The following is a 23,215-nucleotide window of genomic DNA, read 5'->3' as shown; positions in this document are numbered from 1 at the left end:
TAGAGGTTTGTCACCATTTCCTGTACCAAATGAGAAATTTTGTGGCGTTTCTTAAAAGTGCATCTGTGCTGTTATCCCCATTATTATTATTTTTTGTGATCTGCTGAGCTGGTTAAAGAAAAATCAGAACAGTCTTCACCACTTCAGAGAAAAACAAAGAGTCCCTTCAGACTTTATTACACCATAACCTGTGGTATGGAAAAACCAAAAGCAATTTTATTCCTAAATGAAAGACAAATGGAATTACTTACAGGAAACATTTTGAAAAGCTGCAACCTGTAGGCTGTCCATCCTTTTTTGGATTTGTAAATTGGTAAGGGGAATTTGACGTTCCTTGCATATTGAGAAAACAATAACACTAGGAAAATAGTTCTGAGGGAGAGAAAAAAAGGGCCATAAATCGTTCGCATCAGTACATTAAAAATCCTTCCCATTACGAATATAATATTGTCATCTCTTGTGGACATTCTACTTCCAAGGTATAGCAGCATATTTTGATGCTTAACCAAGATGAAACATCTTTACAGAGAGAAAATGAATAATTTAAGTATGAAGCCATTGTAATGAGAAAGCTAATACTATAAAATCTGTATACATGCTTTAGAGTGTCATAATACAGCTAGAGGTAAATAGGTCAGAACAGAGGGAGCGAGATTAAGAGATCTAGGCCACTGAGAGATGCATTTTCAGAGATGGGAAAGCTACTGCGATTGAGAGATATATTGTTCTCTATAACTCCTGTCTTTAGGGTGCTGCCACTATCCATAGCCAGGACTATGTGAAAGCACAGAGGTTTAGGACTCTATGAAGTCTCACTGCTAAATACGCAGAAGGGGAGGTCATAGGCTGGAGGCAAGTACATGGAGAGATCTTAATACTTGGTACTTACATAAAGCCCATCATCGCCAAAGCACTTTACAAACATTAGTCAATTAAGTTACCAAAAGTCAGTTCTGGCATCAGCTCTTAAAGGCTCCAATTTTGTGGTGTATTCACCCTCCAACGTGTGAGTGCAATGGTCAAAGATTAATGAGTTACACATTAGCACAGGGTGAAATTTCACCACTATGCAGAAGGACAGCTCAAGGCTTACACACCACTCACATTCTCAAAATAGGGTTTAAGTGATACACAGAACCGGTGCTGGCTCTCTGGCACAGAGGTATAATTCACTTATCCTTTAGGTTAATACATAAAAGCTGCACAATCGATTTATGGAAAGTAAGTCCTGGTGAAGCCATACTCTAATTCCCATCCCACTGCTAAGTTTTTACAGGAAACACATTTTTTCTCTGAAAACAAGTCGGGTCTTCTGGGAATCCAATAACAGAAAGAAGGAGAAAGTATTCAAAAGTGAAAGAAATGCATATCCATTTAGAGATAGCACAAAGCAGGGGAAGGTGCAGCTTGTGTAATGCAGAGTTGTAGGGCAACATGAACTGCTAAAACCACCCACACTGTTCTGTTGAATAGGATACTTATGATGGCAAATAAAAAACAAAAATCATGATCTCTCCCCCTCCCCACCTGAAGGCCAGGCAGGCCAATATTCAAAGTTCTATTCAAACTTTAGTGTTAATAATAATACTGTTTATTACTTGTACTACAATAATGCCTATAAGCCCTAGTATTAAGCAACCATTTCTCTTGGGCCAAAGCATCTGATTCGAGTTTTGGACTTGCCTCTGGGTCACAAGTGCAAACTTCTAGCTTAGAAGGATTAAAAAAATATTAATTTAGCACTGTTGTAAGATTTTTAAGTCACTGCTGCTCATACTGTGAAGAGGATCAATAAGGCACGGTATTTCATATTTTACTCAAGCTCACAATAGCGGAGAACAGTCTTAATGCCTAAAAATTACTAACAAATGACCTGAATGAAGGCCTATTCCAGGCCCTACCCAAAGTAGTCACTTCATACGCTTCTATAGTCTCTTACTGTATTCGATGTTGACCTTGAACTAGTCCTCATCTTGAGAGCCAGTCTAGCTCTAATGAGTCAAATCAGAATGTAAACTATATAAAAACTTGAGTTAAGCTGTCCTAAATATAAACCCTTTTTGAAATTCTAGGAGTAGGTTACATTCCCAATTCAAAGATTTTAAGCTTTTTTCTTTCCGTCTTTTCCTGTTCCAAATCATCTTTAGTCCAGAAGAAAAACAGGCTTTGTTCTCTCAAACTCCAGGTACAGAGTGTTCTGTGCAGGAGTAGTGTCATTCATACTTGCAAAAGTACGAATGATAAAAGGTACCTTTCCTTGCATTTGAGGTACATCTTGCACTCTTCAAAAAAAGACATTACTGAAAGATGGACTACTTTAGTAAGTGTAACAGGCTCACCCTAAACCAGAGTTCAACTGATTGCAGATAGTATTAAATAAAAGTAATGATAAAAACTAACAAACTGGATTACCCAAACATGGCAGATGTTACAAGCTTCCTAATTCAGTGGTTAAAGCACAGAAGTGGGAGTCAGAACTCTAAATGTAATTCCAACTCTGCCACTGCCTCATTGGGACCGTACACAAGTAAACCTCTGCGTCTCAACCTGATGATCTACTAAATGGGTATAATATTAGGCCTGCTTCAGGGGGGAATATTGAGGCTTACTGGCAGTCTCTGTATAGTATTTTGCGATCCTTGGATGGAAGACATTAAGTAAACACAGAAGTATTATAACTAAATTAGAATATTTTGCCCTAAGGCCCTGTGACAAGGCAATTTTCCTGCAATATTCTTGAAAAACATTATTGAATTAAGTTTAAGCATCTTTGAGTTCATTGTATTGAACACAAAGTTTATGTATTATTGTGGGATTGGATGCAACTTCCCTGGGGGAGGGAGGAGTGGGGAAGGAAAACCTGGCCAATGAAAGCCCTAGGAAGTGTGATGAGCTTCAAAGAACTATTTTAAATAATGTGCCAGAGAAGAAGAAACTTCTGGAACAAACAAGTGAGTTTCCTAGGAAATGCGAATGCAAATTCCCACCTCCAGACCCAACTTTTTGAAGTTAACCCCAAGGAAAGAATCATGGTCTGCTGATTGTCTATTCTCAGAATCTGAAGTTCAAAGATCCAACCTGTATACAGGAGAGATTGACTTATTCATGGGTGTGCTTGTTCTCAGCTAAAGCAGTGATGAACTTGTACCCACAGAAAAAGCCCTTTGTGAGGCCTGAAGGATTGATCAACTTGCCAGAGCCCTACCTGGATTTGGGAGAGGAAGAGGGGGAGGGTATTTCTGGTAAACTGATTAGCATGCATGAAGAGTTTTATTGTTTTTAAAAGGTTTTCTCTGTAATGCTTTCATCTTAAGAACAAAGGTTCTTGCTTACAAAGAACTGCCGGTAACTTATAACTGGGCAATTACAGCTGTTTATAGCCTCTGAGGAGAAAACAAAGTGCAGATGCAGGCCTGTTTAGGCAGTTTGGCTTGCTGGGGAACTCACAGTGTAAGCAGGGAACTATGCAGACTAGAAAATCCCCAGTCTGGAGGGAGAGAGACACAGGTCTCATTCAAGAGGTAACAGCTGAAGAGCCTGGAGCCCAGAGTGGGTGCCCTTACTGGACAATGCAGGGGGAATTCATGTGAAGCTGTCCTGAACAGTGACAGGCCTTATTCACCAAACAGACCAGCGTCCTAGAAGCACAACTGAAGCACAATCTAGGAACTCATGTTTCCCAATCTTCACTCAGTGCTCAACACACTATGATGCATCCTAAGAGTAAATTATTTCAGCCTTGGACTCTGATTTGTGTAACACATGAGGTCAGAAAACTGTCTGGGAAATTAAAAACCCTGTAAAACAGGATTAACTGCCTGTTTAGTGAAGGACAGTTCATTCACAGGTACTTTTCTGCCTCCCAAGTTAGCAACGCAACTCTTCGTAGCATGTCATAACAGTCATGGTATTTTCACGTGAGACTTTTTTTTTTTTTTTGCAGGTCAGCTGCTCTCTCTCTTTTTTTTTTTTAAATATGTTGAATTTAGCTGACTGAGGAGACACATTCCAGTCTTGTACAAATTTCTGCATTGCAGGAGTCAGACAGGATTTATTGATTGGCCGATACTTAACTATTTAATTGCTGTTCCCTAACAACAAATGGAATGGGGGAGGAGGCAAGAAGTCCACCCACAGTTGGAAACTTGAGAGTTGCTAAAGCAGTGTATATTTCCTCACTAACCGTTGTTCAATGGGAACGCAGGAAACCTATATAATAAACTACCAAAACATTAATTACTACTAAAGGCTACGTCCTATCCTTTGTCTTTGTGCAAACCACTCCCTGACGTGGGCAGGAGAACCACTGTGGAGTGACAACGGTATGCATCCTTACTTCATAATGCAGCCCAGTTAACCATAGCCAAGGGTACTTACAACATAGCAATACCCCAGTGTTTGCCTGCTCTCTCCCCTGCAGCCTGGAAACCCGACAGGCCAATCAGAGCCACAGTTGGTGTAATTGTCAGAGGTCCAATGTATCTCAGGAGAGCTCCAGGAAGGCCAAGGAAGCCAATCACCACTTCTATTAAGGAGGACATGATAATAGCCCCTTGGATCTGAACACACAAAGAATGGGAAAAAATACAGGTCAATTAAGTTTGAAATGGATACACTAAATATGCTTTTTCGGCTCTGGGTTATAAACTGCAATTAAAGAATTCAGTGACAAAGCAGGCCTAAGCAAACTGTTTTTCGTCATACAACAGCTAATTATGAGTTTAAGTGACTTATTGCTTACGTATAACACTTATGTTTTTCTCCACAAAACTATTACCCAACAGACCAATGGGCCAGTTTGGCAGTTGTGTGGATAGTACATCACACTGTCATACAGGAGACCTGGGTTCCAGGCTAACCTTTAAGCTCTCAGATCGAACCGGCAAGGGCTGGTGGCGCCACGGAGGTGAGATGCTCTTAGCTCCTAGGGGCAGAGCGTATGCTGCATTGGTCACAAGTGCTCCTTAGAAGCTGGCATAGAGCAGCGTTGTGGTCTCAGGAGACTGCCAGCCTTCTTGGCTGCAGGGCTCTTGGCAGGATGTAGCTATGGTTTGAACATGGGGAAGAGAGAGGGGTTGTTTTAAATCGAGGAAAAATTGGCAGCCCAAAGCGACGGGATGGGAGATAAGTTCCATGACACATGCCTCAATTGGACTATGCTACCACCTATCCTTCTGTAGTGTGATGTCTGGGCACAACCCCCATCCTGGGCTCTGTAGGACACGAGCAAGTTCATACTGAAATGCTGGAGGTGGGGGAGGAACTGAGCAGACTCAGCAAGTCTCTGGGGAGCATCAACATCTCCATCAGAAACCAGCTTTAGAAACCTTGATGTCAAGTGATATGCGAACTGCAGATAATTATCCTTGGGGAACAGCTTATTGAATTGCTGAGCGAGGGTAGGCAAGCGGCTTGATAGAGTGTTTAACTGCTATTGGTTTACACAAACGGTACAGTCTAAGCAGCAGAATGTTAGTCTCCCTTGTGTATTGTACCGTGTGTCTTTTTGAACGTGGTAAATGACTCATTGCATTCCATTTTCAGTCATGCATAAAGAAGTTGGAACGGTTAAAATTTGCACGAAGCAGATAATGGGATATATTCACACTGAATGGTAGTGGAGGAAGAAATTACAAACTTAAAATACAAGAACATGTAGAGGTATGGATGAGAAACCTTAACTGAAATGGGATGATCAACGGAGAAAGGCTACTTATGTTACCTCTCGTATCCTGGGGTACCAGATATGTTCAGTGTGCAGCAGCTCTGTTGTTCCATTAGTAACTGTTACATCTTGGAGGAATAAAAAACAAACACATTTTAATTTCTGTGTCCCCTTCAGAGTGTTTTTATTATTTAGGAAGGGAAAGATTCACCTAATACTTCAGCAGTAGTTTATTTTTTAGACTGATCGATGTTTGAGAATCAGAAACATTCCAGTCCCAGCAATCAGCTCTCAGAGTCTGTCTACATGGCAGCCAGACACCAATGGCTGGCCTGGGCTGCTAACTCAGGCTCGCAGGGCTCAGGCTATGTGACTGTTTCATTGCCGTGTACACTTCTGGGCTCAGGCTCTGGGACCCTGTACAGTGGGAGGGTCAGAGACCAGCTCCAGGACCCTGTACGGTGGGAGGGTCCCAGAGACCAGGGTCCGGCCTGATCCCAGAAGTCTAGAGGGCAATCAAACAGCCCAGCAGCCCTTGAGTGGCATAGGCCAGCCATGGGTTTTTCTTTGCAGTGTAGACACATCCTCAGAGTACTAAGGCAGCATTTCCTAAGGGCTAGCCTCCAATTCCACCCATTACACCAGAGTGGAAAATCCTAATTTGCCAAATATAAGGGTCAATTCTGGATTCTTTTCACCCCAGTAAGAACTGAATGGGAATGTTTTCATCAGGAGAATTACTTGATTTTATACAATGTCTCAAACAGTCAAACATTTGTTATTTACTAATTTAGCTAGTTCATTAGAGTGTAGTAACAGCTGGGTCTGACCCCTTTAGAAGGTTAGAAATGGTCCAGAGCAACAATAATCTCATTTGATCTCTAATACAGGAATAAGCCACAACAGGGTGTGTACTTCTAGGCTAACACACACTTCAGTGCACTGTGATGCATCAACTTGAAAGCAGATCATCTTCAACACCACCTAGCCTACTAATGCACACCTTAGCATGGCTTACTGCCATGGACACTGAAAATGTGTGTGTAATTTCATAACATCCAGGCCCTGATTTTCTGAACTATAGACTTGGATATCTACCTTCTCAGATATATGCAACAGCTCATTTCAGGTTTAGCTCAAAAAGCAAGCAGTGAAAGTAAGAGGGTCACAATTAATTAAAGGGATCTGGGGCCTATAAGAGATAGTTGGAAACTGTCTCTTTCTATCCTTTAACTTGCTTTTCCCTTCCCCAAGTCAAGCTGCCTCATTCTGCACACGTAAGCTCTTAAAATCTACTGTAAAAAACTGAACTGAGAGCAATGACATAGTTTCCACTTCAGTTTTTTAATTTAAAGAGAGACCAGATGGTCAGGTTTAATCTAAAAGGTGACTATGCATCTATGGAAAACTTCTCAAGACACTGGAGTTGGCACAAGAGACACTGAAGGCCTAATTTGGCCTACAGTTTTGTTTGCTTATTTAATTGGTGACATTGAGGTAGAAACAACAAAAACCTGGCTCTCAAAAGCCAGGCTCATTATACAGGGATAACAGTTAAACATCTATTTCATAGAGTTTATGGCTAAAAGGGACCATTAGCTCTTCTAGTCTGATCTCCTGTATATCACAGGCCATAGAATTTTGTCCAATTATTCCTGTATTGAGCCCAATAACTTGTATTTTACTAAAGCATATTTTCCAGAAAAGCATCCAGTCTTGATTTGCAGACATCAAAAGATGAAAAATCCACCACTTCGCTTGAAATTTTTTTTCAATGTTTAATCACCTGCACTGTTAAAACTGTGTTCCTAATTTCTAATTTTAATTCGTCCAGTGTAAGCTTCCAACCCTTGGTTCTTGTTCTGTCTATCTTCACTACAGCCCTTTAGTACCTGGTATTTTCTTCCTATGGAGGTACTTATACACTTCAATCAGATCACTCAATTTTTTTATTTATTTGTGATAAACTAAACAGATTGAGCTCCGTAAATCTCTCACTCCAAGGTATTTTCTCCAGCCTTCAAATAATGTTTTGTGGCTCTTTTCTTCAACCTCAAATTTTCAACATACTTTTTAAAATGCGGATATCAGGACTGTATGCAGAACTACACGGTATTTCAACAATGGGCTCACCAACGCTATGTACAGTGGTAACAATCATCTCCCTACTCCTACTCATTAATCCCTTTGATACATCCCAGGATTGCATTAGCCCTGTGCGTCACAGCATTGCACTAGGAATTCATGCTGAGTTGCTGGTCTACTATAACCTCTAACTCCTTTTTAGTTGCCAGGATACAATCCCCCATTCTGTAAGCATGGCCTTCATACCTTATTCTTAGAGTTACAGCTTGGTGTTTTAATCCAATCAAATGCATTTTGTTGTATGGGCCCAGATTACCAATCAATCCAGATGACTGCCCTATCTTCATTATTTACTATTCAGCTGGTCTTTGGGTCATCTGAAAATTTATTAGCAGCAATTTTATATTCACTTCCAGACTGTTGACCAAAAATGCTGAATAGCATTGGACCGAATACTAATCCCCGTGGAACCCCACTAGAAATGATCCCATTCAATGGTGATTCCCCAATGACAACTATGTTTTAACATCTCTCAGCTAGACTGTTCTTATTCCACTTCACATAGGTTTTGATATAGATATAGTACTACTATTTTAATTTTTGAATACTGACATAACATTAGCACTTTTCTGAATTTTCCCTGTTTTCTCCTCAGCCAGATCTTTTATAACTCATGGATGCAAGTTATCCTGATGATTTAAAAAGCTTTAACCCTAGTAGCTGTTTCAAATCCTTCTTAATTAATAATAGACTGGAAAGTATTTCAAAATGCTCATGTGACAAGAGTACATCATCCTGCTTCATTCCAAATGCACAACAGAAATATTTATTGAACACGTCTGCCTTTTCTGCATTATCAACAATTTTGCTATATCCATCTAGTAATAGGCCTGTACCACTGCTATACCCCACTTACTGAACCAAAAAATCCACCTTATTGTCCTTAGCTCTACAAGCCATAGATTTTTTTCCTGATATAATTAGCTTCTCTCTCTCTCTTTTTTTTTTTTTTTAAACATTTCATTTACAAGACGAGCGCATTTGACATGGAAATCACTAAAAGAAAATCAGAACTCCACAACAGCATTTTTACAAAATCATTTTTTCAAAAGCAGAAAAGCATACATTTCTCCTAATCTCTCCACTCATCCCCAAAGAGAGGTCAATGACATACCTTTTGATATGTCAGTTGCAAATTAGATGTCCCATTTTGAGTTATCTGGGTGATTTATCATATGGTTAAAATTCCACAAGCATACATGACTTGCATTTACCTGTGTTATTACACTTCCACTTCTCCAAGGAGAGGATAGCTCTGGCAGGTGCTAAGAATGCAAAAGCACTGGCTTGAAACAAAGGTAACCTGAAGGAAATGGAAAGAGAAAATATAGACATTTCTAGTTTGCAACATCATAACACTGTTTCTATGTATCTTTCTACGTGTGGTTTTCATGAGGTTAACCCTCCCCAACTTACTAATTTTTCACTGTTTGTTAGAAATTTTGAAGTAAACAATTCTTTATTTAAAGGAATAAAAAGAAATCATAAAAAAATCCAACCACCATCTAGAGGTACGGAAAGGCATTAAATGCAATAGCAGCTATTATCAGTAACAAATGTTACTGAACACAGGTATGCAGATACCAGGTATTGGTACAACAAGATCTTTATTCAATGGGGGAAAAGGCAGTGCATAACAGATATATAATAAAACAGTACAAGTGTCAGGGGCTGTATGGATGCTGAATGTGCAGAAGTACAGTATATGAAGTGTTAAACATTCTTCACATAGTTTGAGTAAATGCCACACCTTAATTGCATAGCTGGGATTAAAAGCATATATAGTTTGATCATTGAGTTATAAAGCAGGTAAAAACTGATAAGTTCCAGGTGAGCAAGAGCAATAAATCTGGAATCTGAAAGGATATTAAGAGAAGACCTGTTTAATATTGTTTATATAAATTCCCAAAAAGGTTTTAAAAATGACGTCCATCTGTATAGACTTGTATCTTTGTATGCATTCAGTAAGCTATAGCTTGCATATGTTAAGATAGTAATAGACATTGTTTAACTATTTAAGAACAACACTTTGAACTGTTCTCTACATACTGTTTTTGAGAGATGGTCACATAGTGCTCTTTAAAAACAGATCCAACTATGGCACATCGAGCACTTCCTGCTCATGGGGCTCTGGCTACACTCCTGCCTTTCTGCTGCTTGTACAGCCACAACAGAGAGCCCTGATGCCTGCAGAACCAGCAGCACAGGAAAAGGAGCAAAACCAGCAAGCTCAGCTCGGGGTAACAACTAGCACAAGAAAGTGGCACTAGAAATGCGAAATGCCAGAACAACTGGAGGGAGGACCTTCCTCAGTGAGGTACTTCAGGGAGTAAGATGAACAGAGGAGGTGACGAGTAGCTAGAAAACAGAGGAAATAGGAACACGCATGTGTTAACATCATACGTTCACAGGCAGGAAGAGGGATCAAGAATTGGTTTATGATTGGCAGGGGAGGTGGTCCATGAGATTCTTTTACAAGAATTGGCCCACACAGAGAATTTAGAAACCTCTCCTTTTTAAAAATTGTAAGTACTGACAGCACATAGGCCACAAGTGAATGGCCATGACTTTGCTTGTATTGTGAGGATTCTATGAGTCCCTATATCGGTTACTTGTGGCAAAAATCTAAACCATATCCTGGGCAAAGAGAAATGGTGTTCGCTGTGAGCAAATGATTCACCTTGTACCTTTGAGCTTCACTTGACAAACTGAGTACACGGGCACCCAGGGCAAAATATGTAATGCCTGAAACAAGCTGCTACTCCTCACCTCTACCTACACACTACTCCCCTTCCCCTTTTACAAATCCTTTAATTAATATACCTCATAAACACATTCTTCAATAATGAAGTCAGTTTAGTGTTTCAACTTGATTCCAGTAATTTACTCCATGCAGAAGCAGCTTTTCAAGCCTTGTGTAAATTTAACTTCATCTGTAACATGCACATGTTGTGAGCATTCAAAGCTTAACATTTGTTCCTTTCAAATGATTAGATATCAGCACATTCTATGCATATTAAATAGTCACAGAAGGCTGGACTTCTGCTGTGTCAACTTGCCTCCATTTGACACAAAACTTCTTGATGGATAAATTTAGATTATTATTTTTTTTAAATCATAAAATTACTATGTCTTGGAAGAGATCAGTGCAAAAGAATTCAGGGAGCTGAGCTTTTTAACTATATTTGATAAGAAAATGTTATGTGAAGTGTTCAGAGATATGTTCCGAGCTGTGGAGGTTTTTTTATTTTTTTAAATTAATGATGTTTGGATTTTCAAGTAAAACACTGAAGCCCAGATTTAGGCAAGTATGCACATGTGTGCTCAGGTTAAGCGTTTGGATATTCTGCTTTGATAAATTACTTGTACATTATCTAATGCTGTTTTGCATTACGAGGTGGTGAGTAACCGTTTTTTTCTTCTTTGAGTGATTGCTCATATCGATTCCAGTTAGGTGACGCCCAAGTCTTACCTAGGCGGTGGGGTTGGAGTTATGGAATCGCTGATTGGAGCGCCGCTCGGTTGAAAGCTGCATCGTCTCTGGAAAGCTGGATGATGGTGTAATGAGAGGTGAAAGTATGTACCGAGGACCAAGTTGCTGCCCTGCGGATTTCTTGTATCGGGACCTGGGCCAGGAATGCAACTGAGGAGGACTGAGCCCTCGTGGAGTGTGCCATATGAGCCGGGGCTGCTGGCTTGGCCAACTTGTAGCACGCGCAGATGCATAAAGTGATCCAGGAAGATATTCTTTGAGATGAGACCGGGAGTCCTTTCATCCGGTCTGTCACCGCTATGAACAACTGGTTTGACTTTCTGAACGGCTTAGTGCACTCCATGTAGAAGGCTAGTGCTCGCCGAACATCCAGGGACTGTAGCCTCTGCTCATGGCTACTGGCATGAGGCTGAGGCTAAAAAACAGGCTACCTTCCATGACAGATAGAGAAGGAAGCAAGTCACCAGCAGTTCCAATGGGGGCCCCCATTAGCCTGGAGAGGACCAGGTTAAGGTCCTATGTGGGGACAGGCTGTCTGATTTGGGGATGTAGCTGTTCCAGACCCTTGAGGAACCGACCAACCGTAGGGTTGGTGAAGACAGAGCGTCCAGACGTTCCCAGGTGGAAAGCCGAGATAGCAGCGAGATGTACTTTTATGGAGGACGCTGCCAGCCTTGCTGTTTCAGGTGCAGAAGGTACTCTAAAGATGAGAGGTAGGGGTGCCTGAAGAGGGGGTGTACGACACTAGTCACACCAACAAGTAAATCTTTTCCACTTTGCCAGATATGTGGCTCTAGTGGAGGGCTTTCTGCTGCTGAGGAGGACCCCCGCTACTTGTTCTGAGCACAGAAGCTCCATAGGGTTCAGCCATGAAGTTTCCAAGCCGTGAGGTGGAGGAACTACAGGTAGGGGTGATGAAGACGACCGTGGTCCTGAGCGATCAGGTCGGGGAGGAGTAGCAACGTGACCGGGGCATCCATTGACAGTTCCAGGAGTGTGGTGTACCAATGTTGTCGAGGCCATGATGGTGCTACCAGAATTCTCTCTTCCCCGTCCCTGCAGATCTTGAGTCGGACCTTGTGCACGAGAGGGAATGGGGGAAAGGCGTAGAGCAGACGGTCTCCCCAGGGTAGCAGGAATGCATCCGTGATTGATCCTGGGCTGTCTCTCTGGAAGGAGCAGAACATTGGGCACTTCCTGTTGCTCCGGGTGGCAAACAGGTCGACCTGGGGAAACTCCCACCTTTGGAAGACAAGGTGTCTGACATCCGGACGGATGGACCACTCGTGTGTGGAAGGACCTGCTGAGGTGGTCCACCAGCATGTTCTGAACTCCTGGTAGATAAGATGCTTCCAGGTGAAGGGAATGAGCTATGCAGAACTCCCACAGCTGGAGGGCTTCCCGACAGGGGAGAGGAGCGGACTCCACCCTGCTTGTTGATGTAAAACATGGCAGTGGTGTTGTCCGTCAGAACTGCCACGCACTGGCCTTGTAGTCAGGCCTGAAAGGTCTGGTATGCTAGTCGCACTGCCCTCAGCTCCTTGATATTGATATGGAGAGAGAGCTCATCCTGAGACCACAGGCCCTGCGTTTGGAGATCTCCCAAATGCACTCCCCCTCCCAGAGCTGACGCTTCCATTACCAGTGACAAGGAAGGCTGAGGGCTGCTGAAGGGGACTCCTTCGCACACTGTCCAAGGGTCGAGCCACCATTGAAGAGACTCGAGCACCTGCCCCGGCACCGTGACCACTGAATTCAGGCTGTCGTGTCCTGGGTGATAGGCCAAAGTGAGCCACGCTTGGAGTGGTCGGAGCCTCAGCCTGGCGTGATGGGTCACGTAAGTGCAGGCTGCCATGTGCCCGAGGAGACTCAGGCATCCCCTTGCTGTAGTGGTCAGATATTGCCTGAGGCCTTGAATGATGTCCGTCATGGCTTGGAATCGGGACTCTGGCAAAAGTGCTCTTGCCTGAACCGACCACCCCGATGAATCTATTCTTTGGGTCGGTGACAAGGTTGACTTGTTCAAGTTGAGGAGGAGACCCAGTCTCTCGAATGCGGATCTGACCAATCAGACTTGAGACTCCACCTGCCTGCTGGTGCGGCCCCTGAGCAGCCAGTCGTGGAGGTAGGGGTATACCTGCACCTGTCTCCGATGGAGGAAAGCGGCCACAACCGACATGCACTTGGTGAACACTCAGGGGGCTGTTGAGAGGCCGAATGGAAGGACCATAAATTGATCATGTTTGTGGTCGACCATGAACCGTAGGAATCGTCTGTGTGCAGACCAAATAGCTATATGGAAACACGCGTCTTTCATATCGAGGGCAATGTACCAGTCTCCTGAATCCAGAGAAGATAATTGTGTACAGGGAGACCATGCGGAACTTCAACTTTACTATGAACTTGTTGAGTCCTTGCAGATCTAGAATGGGTCTGAGACCCTCCTTGGCCTTGGGGATTAGGAAGTATCGGGAATAGAATCCCTTGCCCCTGAGGAATCTCCTCCAGTGCTCCCATAGCGAGGAGCACCCGCACCACCTAGATAAGGAGCTGCTAGTGAGAAGGGTCCCCGAAGAGGGACAGGGAAGGTGGGTGGGAGGGAGAGTAGGAGCAGAATTGGAGAGAATATTCCACTTCTACCATACCGAGAACCCAGCGGTCCGAAGTTATTTGTGAGCAAGCACAGTAGAAGTGGGACAGATGATTCAAGAAAGATGGGGAAGGATCTCCTGAGCCTCTTGGTCTTCAGAGGTCTCCTGTCCCACCTCTCTGTCAGGGTCTGACATTATTGATATAATCTGGGACCATATAGAACATGGCTGCAACCAAAGTCCTATAGTGGCACCAAATCTTGTAAAAAGGGGGTCAAATGAGGTGTCCAAGACAAGGTTATGGTTTGCTGGTTATGATTATGCTGTCTATATGTGTGTATCAATTTTGTAGTTGAAGTTGTGAATATTGGCTCTATACTGTCTGTATTTCAAACTTATGCTATGCTTCTGGGAGACATCCCAGACAAGTTGGTGTTAGCTCTGCCTAGCCTGCTTGATGGCCCATTAAGGACCATCAGCTATACAACTGACCCATGGAGAGAAGGCAGATACGCTCTGTAACTCAACAAAGTATGCAGGAACTTGCCCATGTGACTCCAGACTCCATTTTGCTGTAATTTTCCAAAGTAAGAACAAAGAGATGTTCTTATACCTGGAAAAAGACTATAAAAGGCTGATGCCTCGACTCCATCTTGTCTTCAATCCTGCTTCATACCTCTGGAGGAACTTTGCTACAAACTGAAGCTCTGAACAAAGGACTGATGACCCATCCCAGCTGGGGATGTACTCCAGAGACTTGATTTTGAACCTGCAGTTTATTTCATCACTGCTACAAGCCTGAACCAAGAACTTTGCCATTACTGTATGTAATTGATTCCATTTAACCAATTCTAACTCTTATCTATATCTTTTTCCTTCTATAAATAAACCTTTAGATTGTAGATTCTAAAGAACTGGCAACAGCGTGATTTGTGGGTAAGATCTGATTTGTATATTGACCTGGATCTGGAGCTTGGTCCTTTGGGATAGAGAGAACCTTTTTTCTTTTATTGGGATATTGGTTTTCATAACCATTTGTCCCAATAACGAGTGGCACTGGTGGTGATACTGAGAAACTTCAGACCATGGCTCTACCCCCACCTCAGGCCTTCCAAGTCCGAAGACAGGGACCGAGACCATGATGGCCAGGGTGGTGCCAAGCGGAGCTGGACTGGGGAGCGGTGCCGCAAGGTTGGAGAATGGTGCCGGGAACGAAGATCAGCATCGCTGGGGAGTGGCGCCACAACTCTGAGCAGTGCAGCAACTCCACCGGCGGTGCTGAGGGACAAAGCATCACCGCTTTGCCTCAAGACGGTGCCACACGTTGCAGTACTGGAGGTTTGGCTTGAAGGACCAGGGACCGCGGTGCCATCATGGCGATGAGGTCCCTCGCGGCCTCAAAAGGTGTCTGAGGTGAATGGCAATTTCACCTCCTCAATGACCTGACTCAACGGTGCCGGCTCCAAAGTCTTCAGCCCTGGCTGCTCCTCCCATTGGCCGGCTCCAAACGGGTGGGTCTCTGAGTCGGAGATCTACTCCTCCTCTGCGTCTGGTGCCATTTCTGCGCCAGGGAATGGGACCGGTGCCAGATTGATCCCATGGGTCTCTCCCAGAATCCTTCTGCGGTGCCGCTTCTACCTCTTCCACTGGGACGCTGCACACCAATGAGCTCGGTGCCGGGTCTTGCCACGCCAATGTAGGTTGCGGTGTAAGGAGCTGTTTGAGGCGAAAGTCTTGCTCTTTTTTTGTTCCGGGGCAAAACCCTTTACAAATCCTGCACTTGTCCGCTTGGTGTGCTTCCCCTAGACACTTTAAGCAAGCATCGTGGGGGTCGCCCATTGGCATGGGCTTGTTGCAGGACTTGCAGGGTTTGAACCCTTGGGATTTAGGCATACCCCGAGTCCCAACGGGGAACACGGTCGGGGTGAAGAGGAAACCTCCCACTCCCAACAGCTATCTGCTGTAACAACCGAAAACACTAAAACTAAACTTAACGAGGCTAGGAATAACTGAACTAAACTAAACTGAAAGATAGGGAAAACGAGGAGAGCTTACTAAGCAAGTCACCGCAGTTCCAACGACCGTCACTGGCGGCAAGAAGGAACTGAGGAGCGCCGGGTCGGCAGGGTCATATATTGAGTGCCATGAAGACACCACTCCAGGGGGCTCCACAGCCGACCCAACGGGTGCTACTAGGGGGAAAACATTCCAACAACTGTGCTCGCAGCGCGTACACATCTAATTGGAATCGATATGAGCAATCACTCGAAGAAGAATATCAATTCACAACAAACTTGCAAAAAGCAAGATGCTAATTTAGAGTTTAAGTCTAACAGCAAGCCTATTCTGCTACAAGACATTTACATAGAGCAAGGTTTAACTAAACTACTTAACAGGCAGAGGCTGCAGTATGCTCAGACAACTACTCACATGCTCAAAGTTACACAAGTGCTTAAGCACTTTCCTGAATCAGGGTCAGTATGAGTATAGGACATATCAACTACCCCTAAACAAATGCAGCATCCTTTCCTTGGCTCTCCTATGCAAATACAATTAACTGCAAGTACCCTTTCTTGTCCCAGCATATAAACAATGACTAAAACACCTCCCTTCTGATAGGAGCAAAGTCCACTCCCAAACTGAAGTCTCTCATGCCCCACGGGGGCTGAGAAAGCAGCTTGCAAAGCATATTAAGTTGGGTAAATCGGCAGAATCCATAGTAAATGGTTTTACTACCCACCGTAAAAAGGCACAAGAATTCTGCTACATAATTAAGCAATGAATGCTCCAAAGAGCTTCTGACTGAATTCACCTCATTCCAATTGCTAGAATAAACTCAAATTCAGCTTACAATAAAAGTAAAACGGGAAAGGATCTAAAACAAAGCGAACGGCTCGACTTTAGCAATGCTATTTCCACAGTGGCTTTATCTCTGTGTTTAAGCCTGGATGAGTTTGGGGAAAAAACCCATTAGGAGTTTTCTGTTAGCTTCCCTTTTCCATGAAGATGGTGATTATCTTAACGGTGAGGAGTTATTCCGAATGCAAACTGACTTTTTTTTTATTATTATTATTATTAAAGCACTGAATACAAAAGACACTGACTGTAAAGTTGTTTGATTAGTGCCCCTGCATTTTTCTCCTCTCTCCAGCCATTCTCCTTTCTTCTAAGACACAGGAAGTTTTGTTTATGGCTGCAGGATCAATTAATACTCTTTTTGTTAATATAGTGATTTCCCATACAAAGCTACATTTTCCAGTAGTTTAAAACTAGGGCAGTGGTTTTCAAACTTTTTGTATTGGTGACCCCTTTCACACAGCAAGCCTCTGAGTGTGACACGCTTATAAATTAAAAACAGGGGGGAATATAATTTAAAGGGGGCTCAGGGACGTCAGCCCCACAGTGCTGACAGCTCACGACCCCAATGTAACCACCTTGTGACCCCAGTTTGAGAATCCCTGAACTAGGGGTCGCATACTTTGAAGCTTGTGTAGGCTGAGCTCATTGCACTCACAAGGGGCTCCAGGCATCCTTCCCTTCTCTCCTCCCCCCCCCCCCCCAGCTCCCTATGTGCCACTCTTCCCTCCCCCTCTATTGCAGGGGCTCCCTGCAACCTCCCTCAATCTCCTCTCTGCCATGGGGTCTGTGCCCCCCCCACTTCTCCCATACCAGCGTCTCCCATTCTCCCTCCCCACACCAGTAGCTTTCCCACTTCTCCCATGTCATCTATTCCCCTCCATCACATTTTGGCCACTGATTCTTATAACACACTGAAATTTTGAAATTGATCAGGTACAGCATTCAAAAGTGATTGTGCTACCCGCATACAGACAGAGAAATGCCACTGAGGGGAGCATAAGGCCTCCACAAGTTCTGCTAAAAAATTCACTCTGAGTTGAACATTGTTTCTAAACTACTTTTTTCAACTCAGTCACAATTAGGGTGACCAGCTGTCCCAATTTTATAGGGACAGTCCCAATTTTGCAGGCTCTCTGTTATATAGGCACCTATTAGCCCCCCACCCCCGTCCCGATTTTTTACACTTGCTATCTGGTCACCCCAGTCACAATGGACTTTTTGTCAAGGCTAAAATGGCTGGTCTTTTATAAGGACATGATCAAGGGACTCCAGTGGTTATTACATTTCATTCTTCTCAAGAGAAAACAAATTCACTCTTCTCAGATAAATACATGGTAATTTGTCAGCAATATACAATGAAGTGATGATACATGGAAACACCACTCAACAAAAATCAGAAGAAAACCTAGTACCATCTCACCTTTTGTTTTAAGTAACAATTATATATCTTAGTGGAATTGTACTACAATCTTGATAAACTGAAGCTATGCCCTAAAAGTACGCTATAAACAGTAATGCATCACATGCCTAAGATCACACAAAAGTACAAAGTGGATACATTACCCAAGCCCATATAAACATACGGTCGGGATGCAATTTCAAGGGCAACTCTGAATTTCCTAGTGGTTAAGGTTTTGACACTAGCACAATTGAAGACAGATTCTGAGTAATTAAAATGTTGTTTTGAAACATTCTAGCTAACATAAATGCATTGCATAGCTGTAACAATGCTTAGATACTACAAAGACATAATTCAGCAAACCCAAAATATGGATCGAGGTACATATTTATCTCTCAGATCATAATAGTTCCTTTGTATTAATTTAAAAGGCTGGAAAAGTGCTATGCTTTGGTAAATAGCCTGAATTCCTAAAATTAGTATGGATACCAGACTAACCACAATGGCTCCAGGTAACTGGCTACATCCATCTCTAAGGGCTTTTAACCAGTGAAAATTGACCTTTCTGAAACCATAATGGCTTTATTGTTTAAACATTTCTCAGTTCACAGGCTTGCCAATAAACCTTGTAAGAATCTCATTTCAAGTGTAGTTTGTGTCTGCAGGTCCCAACCAAATATAAAACAATATCACATGCTAACAGTTACAAAATGTTCAGCTGCTAATTCTCCTCACAAACAAGGCAGTGGAATAGGTCTGAGAGGTGATGGAGCAAGTCTTCAGTGGTCTAAAAAATGAAGATGACTTTTTAATCTAAAAAAGACTTTAAGAACTGACCATATCTTCCGATTTCCGTGACTACTCCTTGACCCTATAGGTGAAGGCCAGTATAAGATGCAAGATAAGGAGGTAAAAAGTAATGTGTTAAAGGTAACAAGCATTTGAAGTAAGCAGCAACATAATCAGATATAGCTGTTCAATTTAAATTAGATTGAAGACAATGAGGGGCCTGGCCCATGCTTCTCTGCTACCCTCTCCCCCTTTATAAATGTATACCTAAAAATCTAGGAATAAGTGTATTTGAGCATTAAGCCAACTCTTAACTTCAAATGAGTATAAACAGGAAGGACAAACCGAATAGGAAAGAAAACTGTCTCATATATGTGAGGGACAGAGAATTTTGTTGCAAGGAAAACATGGTCTTGGGAAAAAGCAAATGCTTTTCTCTCCTTTCCGCCAATTCCACCCAGACAAACATCCCTTCCTATTTCTCAAGTAAACATATGATGAAAGAAATATCAAAGCAGCTTTACAACTCTTAGAAAAGCTGAGGGTAAGAAAAGGACAAAGAATCTTTTCTGAAGAGGTAGAAGGAAGGTGAGATGGCAGATTAGACTTTCTCCAGACTATTGAAAACAAAAAACAAACACCACAAGGACTTTGACTCAGGAAGTCTGAATTGCTTGAAGAGATTTTTTCCCTTTGGCTGATCTGCATTAACAATCCTAAATGATTTGTTTAACGGGTTTGCCCTTTTTTCCCTGCTGAGTGATCTCCTCCACCCAAAGAGTCTGTTTCTTGGGTAAATGTTTTTAACTGGGACTATGTTGTCCATTTTTCATTGAAAGCCTAAGACTTCATCTTATATCATTTTTATGATGAATTAAGTGACACTTGAACAGTAATGCTTGGACATGATAATACAATGAGTATCTTTCTTCTGGTCTTATTTTTCTTTCTTGATTCTATTCAAGATGCAGAAACAACCTTGTGGGTTTTATCCATCCCTTGACCCGGACAAATAATGGATGACCAAGGGTTTAAGTAAATGTTTAGTTAAAATCTCTCTGCAATATTCCAAGTATAATAATAACTACTTTTTTATTTTTATTTTAACTTCACTGTTGTTACAACGTACTACGTTTTGGCAATAACATATTATTTTAAAAATCTGGCAATATTTAGACCAGTCTCAGATATGTCATCGTATTAAAATAGCACTTCCAGAAACAGTGGAGTGAAAGATACAGGAACCCCAAGCAAGCTAATCTAACACTTATGTTCCTTGACAGCTTGTGGTAAAGTGATACTGGCACCTCTGTGCAGCCAAGAAAGAAGACTTTTATTTCCCACCCAGTCCCACAGAAGGAATTTACAAGGAAACATATGCAAAGGGTGTGTTATTGGCAGAAACAGTAAGATCAGGGATAAGAAGTTGCCCTTCCCTTTTCTTAATGTCTATTATATTATCTACCTTAGTTACGTAAAAGTGATTCAAAAGTATAAGGGTTTTGGCAGAACAGAGAGAGATTCTTCTATATCAGCATTTTATCCTTAAGCATGATTAACTAAACAGATCACTTTCTTTCACCGAAATACACCTGCACCCGGAAGCATCAGAGTCGTACATTAGCTTCTTCAAGTATCTGACTCCAGAGATCCTACTATTTCAACATACTTTGAAAATCGCCTTGCTGAAACTGTCACAGCACAATACGACAGAAGCAGCAGCAGAAGTTACTGTGTCCATACACCAAAACTTCAACTGGTTACCTTTTGGCAAGCAGTACAACAACAGTATTCTAAGCAGTCACTCTTTAAAGTGGGCTAAATAATTTTTTCCCTATGTTCATTCATCTTGTTTCTCCTCATTACTTCCCCGCTCCTCTACTCTTTTATTCTGCTCATGCCTTCTTTCATTCAAAACAGCTTCCCAGTTATCCAAAATGTAGTGCTGGTCTACATTAGAAAATTAGATCAACCCAGCTATATTGCTCTGGGGTGTGAAAAATCCACATCTCTTAGTGATGTAGCAAAGCTGACCTAACCCCCACGCACATCTATAACAGTGCTACATCGATGGAATAATTTTTCCGTTGATCTAGCTACGGCCTCTTGGGGAGGTAGATTTACTACAGTGACAGGAGAACCCTTCCAGTCACAGTAATAAGTGAGTATAGTAAGTTTACACTGAAGCACTACAGTAGCGTAACTGGAGCTGTAATGTTTTAAGTATAGACATAGCCTTATTCTTTTACTTCATATCCATTTTTTTTGTGAAACCTTCCAAAATTAGGATCAGACAACCCTATTCCCGAGCAATCTTGAGTCTGAACTGTTATTCTGTATTTCACATTCATCCTTCTGAAATACCCTATGCACTTCTTGGATATCCTGTACATTTAAAGAGATGTGTACCCCACCATCAGTATCGCAACAATAAAGAATGAAGTATGAGTTTTGATCTCACCTGCATCCAAAAGTTGTTTGTAACAAAGTAGTGATCCCCACACAGAAGAAAATGGTCCCAATCAGTTGGCTGGTAGCCCACTGGTCAAATCCAACACACATGGCATCAGCTAGCAAAAAAGGTACTGCTATAGTTCCACTAAAACATGTCAGGTAGTGCTGTGAACACAAAGAATGAACAGCTTGTTAATACTAATAATCACACATACAAGAACCTTAGAGATGCACTATTTTTCCCTTTACACTCAGTTTATTTATTTCTTTAAATTAACCACCAACCCTCTCATTGTTTTCTGGTTCCAAATATTTTAATTTCTAGTGTTTTTTACTTTCCATGTTTAGCTACTTTTAGCCAGCTACTAATGACTTCTACTTATAGATGATAAATTAGGCTATTTACATAGCTAAATGGTTCCTGTTCTTATTCTTGATGAGTAGGTATCTAGGTAACCATGCTGAAGCAGCTTCCAACTTACAGAAGCAGAAAAATAGCTCCCTCCATTTTGAAACACACAAAACCACAGGGTTAGAAGAGACCGCAAGGGTCATCTAGTCTACACCCCTGCCAAGATGCAGGATTTGTTGGGTCTAAACCATCTAAGACAAATGACTATCCAGCCTCCTTTTGAAAACCTCTAGTGAAGAAGTTTCCACAACCTCCTGAGGCAGTCTGTTCCATTGTCCTACTATTCTTACATTTAGGAAGTTTTCCCTGTGATTTAATCTAAATCAGCTATGCTGTAGTTTGAACCCACTGTCTTGTCCCACTGCCTCTGTGGCAAAAGAGAACAATTCTTCTCTATCTTTTTTATGGCAGCCTTTTAAGCAGACATGCCAAATCCGCAAAGAAACTGCAGAAATTGGGCTTGTTTTTGGCTTGTGAGTTGCTTGTTGGCTAGTTTCTGGCTTGTAGCTTGTTGCTTTTTTTTTTTTTTTTGGATCAGCTCCTGGCAAGCAGGAGCAAAGGGGGTAGAGAGTCAGGGGTGCACACCGGGCCCACGACAGTCCCAGGCTGCACACCGGGGGGATCTAGTCACGTAGCGTGTTGGGGTTCTTAGGGATTGGCTTGTTTTTGCCTTGTTTTGAAATGGGATTAGCATGTTTAAAAAAGATGAACTTAAATTGGAACGGGTGCAGAGAAGGGCCACTAGGATGATCAGAGGAATGGAAAACCTGTCGTATGAAAGGAGACTGGAGGAGCTCGGGTTGTTTAGTCTGACAAAACAAAGGTTGAGGGGGGATATGATTGCTCTCTTTAAATATATCAGAGGGATAAATACAAGGGAGGGAGAGGAATTATTCCATCTTAGTACTAATGTGGACACGAGAACGAATGGATATAAACTGGCCGTGGGGAAGTTTAGGCTTGAAATTAGACGAAGGTTTCTGACCATCAGAGGGGTGAAATATTGGAACGGCCTTCCGAGGGAAACGGTGGGGGCGAGGGACCTGTCTGGTTTTAAGATTAAGTTAGACAAGTTTATGGAGGGAATGGTTTAATGGTAAAACATACTAGCTGAGGAATACCAAGCAATGGTAGGTAAACAGTATAATGGCTAACAAGGGTCAGGCTGGAGACTCTTGCCTACATGCTCGGGGTCTTACTGATCGCCATATTTGGGTTCGGGAAGGAATTTTCCTCCAGGGTAGATTGGCTGAGGCCCTGGAGGTTTTTCACCTTCCTCCGCAGCATGGGGCAGGGATCTCTAGCAGGAGGGTTCTCTGCCAATTGAAGTCACTAAGACACAGGATTTGGGGACTTCATCAGCAGAGTCAAGGAAAGGGTAGGGACGGTTTTGTGGCCTGCAGCATGC

At 42.5% G+C, this 23,215-nt stretch overlaps 1 protein-coding gene across 5 annotated transcripts in view; it reads right to left on the bottom strand.

The window, feature by feature from the left end:
* The window catches only part of SLC23A2 (solute carrier family 23 member 2), a 129,781-nt gene that overhangs the window by 16,528 nt on the left and 90,038 nt on the right, over positions 1–23,215 (bottom strand). For all 5 annotated transcript variants that reach the window (XM_065584452.1, XM_065584451.1, XM_065584450.1 and 2 more), the window contains 5 exons: positions 21,403–21,560; positions 9,025–9,113; positions 5,723–5,793; positions 4,378–4,559; positions 252–372 (listed from right to left, as the gene is read on the bottom strand). In XM_065584452.1, coding sequence (XP_065440524.1) covers positions 252–372; positions 4,378–4,559; positions 5,723–5,793; positions 9,025–9,113; positions 21,403–21,560 — 621 coding nt within the window. The remainder of the gene's footprint in view (positions 1–251; positions 373–4,377; positions 4,560–5,722; positions 5,794–9,024; positions 9,114–21,402; positions 21,561–23,215) is intronic.

This window comes from Chrysemys picta, chromosome 2, assembly GCF_011386835.1.
Source record: "Chrysemys picta bellii isolate R12L10 chromosome 2, ASM1138683v2, whole genome shotgun sequence".
Taxonomy (NCBI): Eukaryota; Metazoa; Chordata; order Testudines; family Emydidae; genus Chrysemys; species Chrysemys picta.
This window is presented reverse-complemented; position numbering and strand designations above follow the sequence as displayed.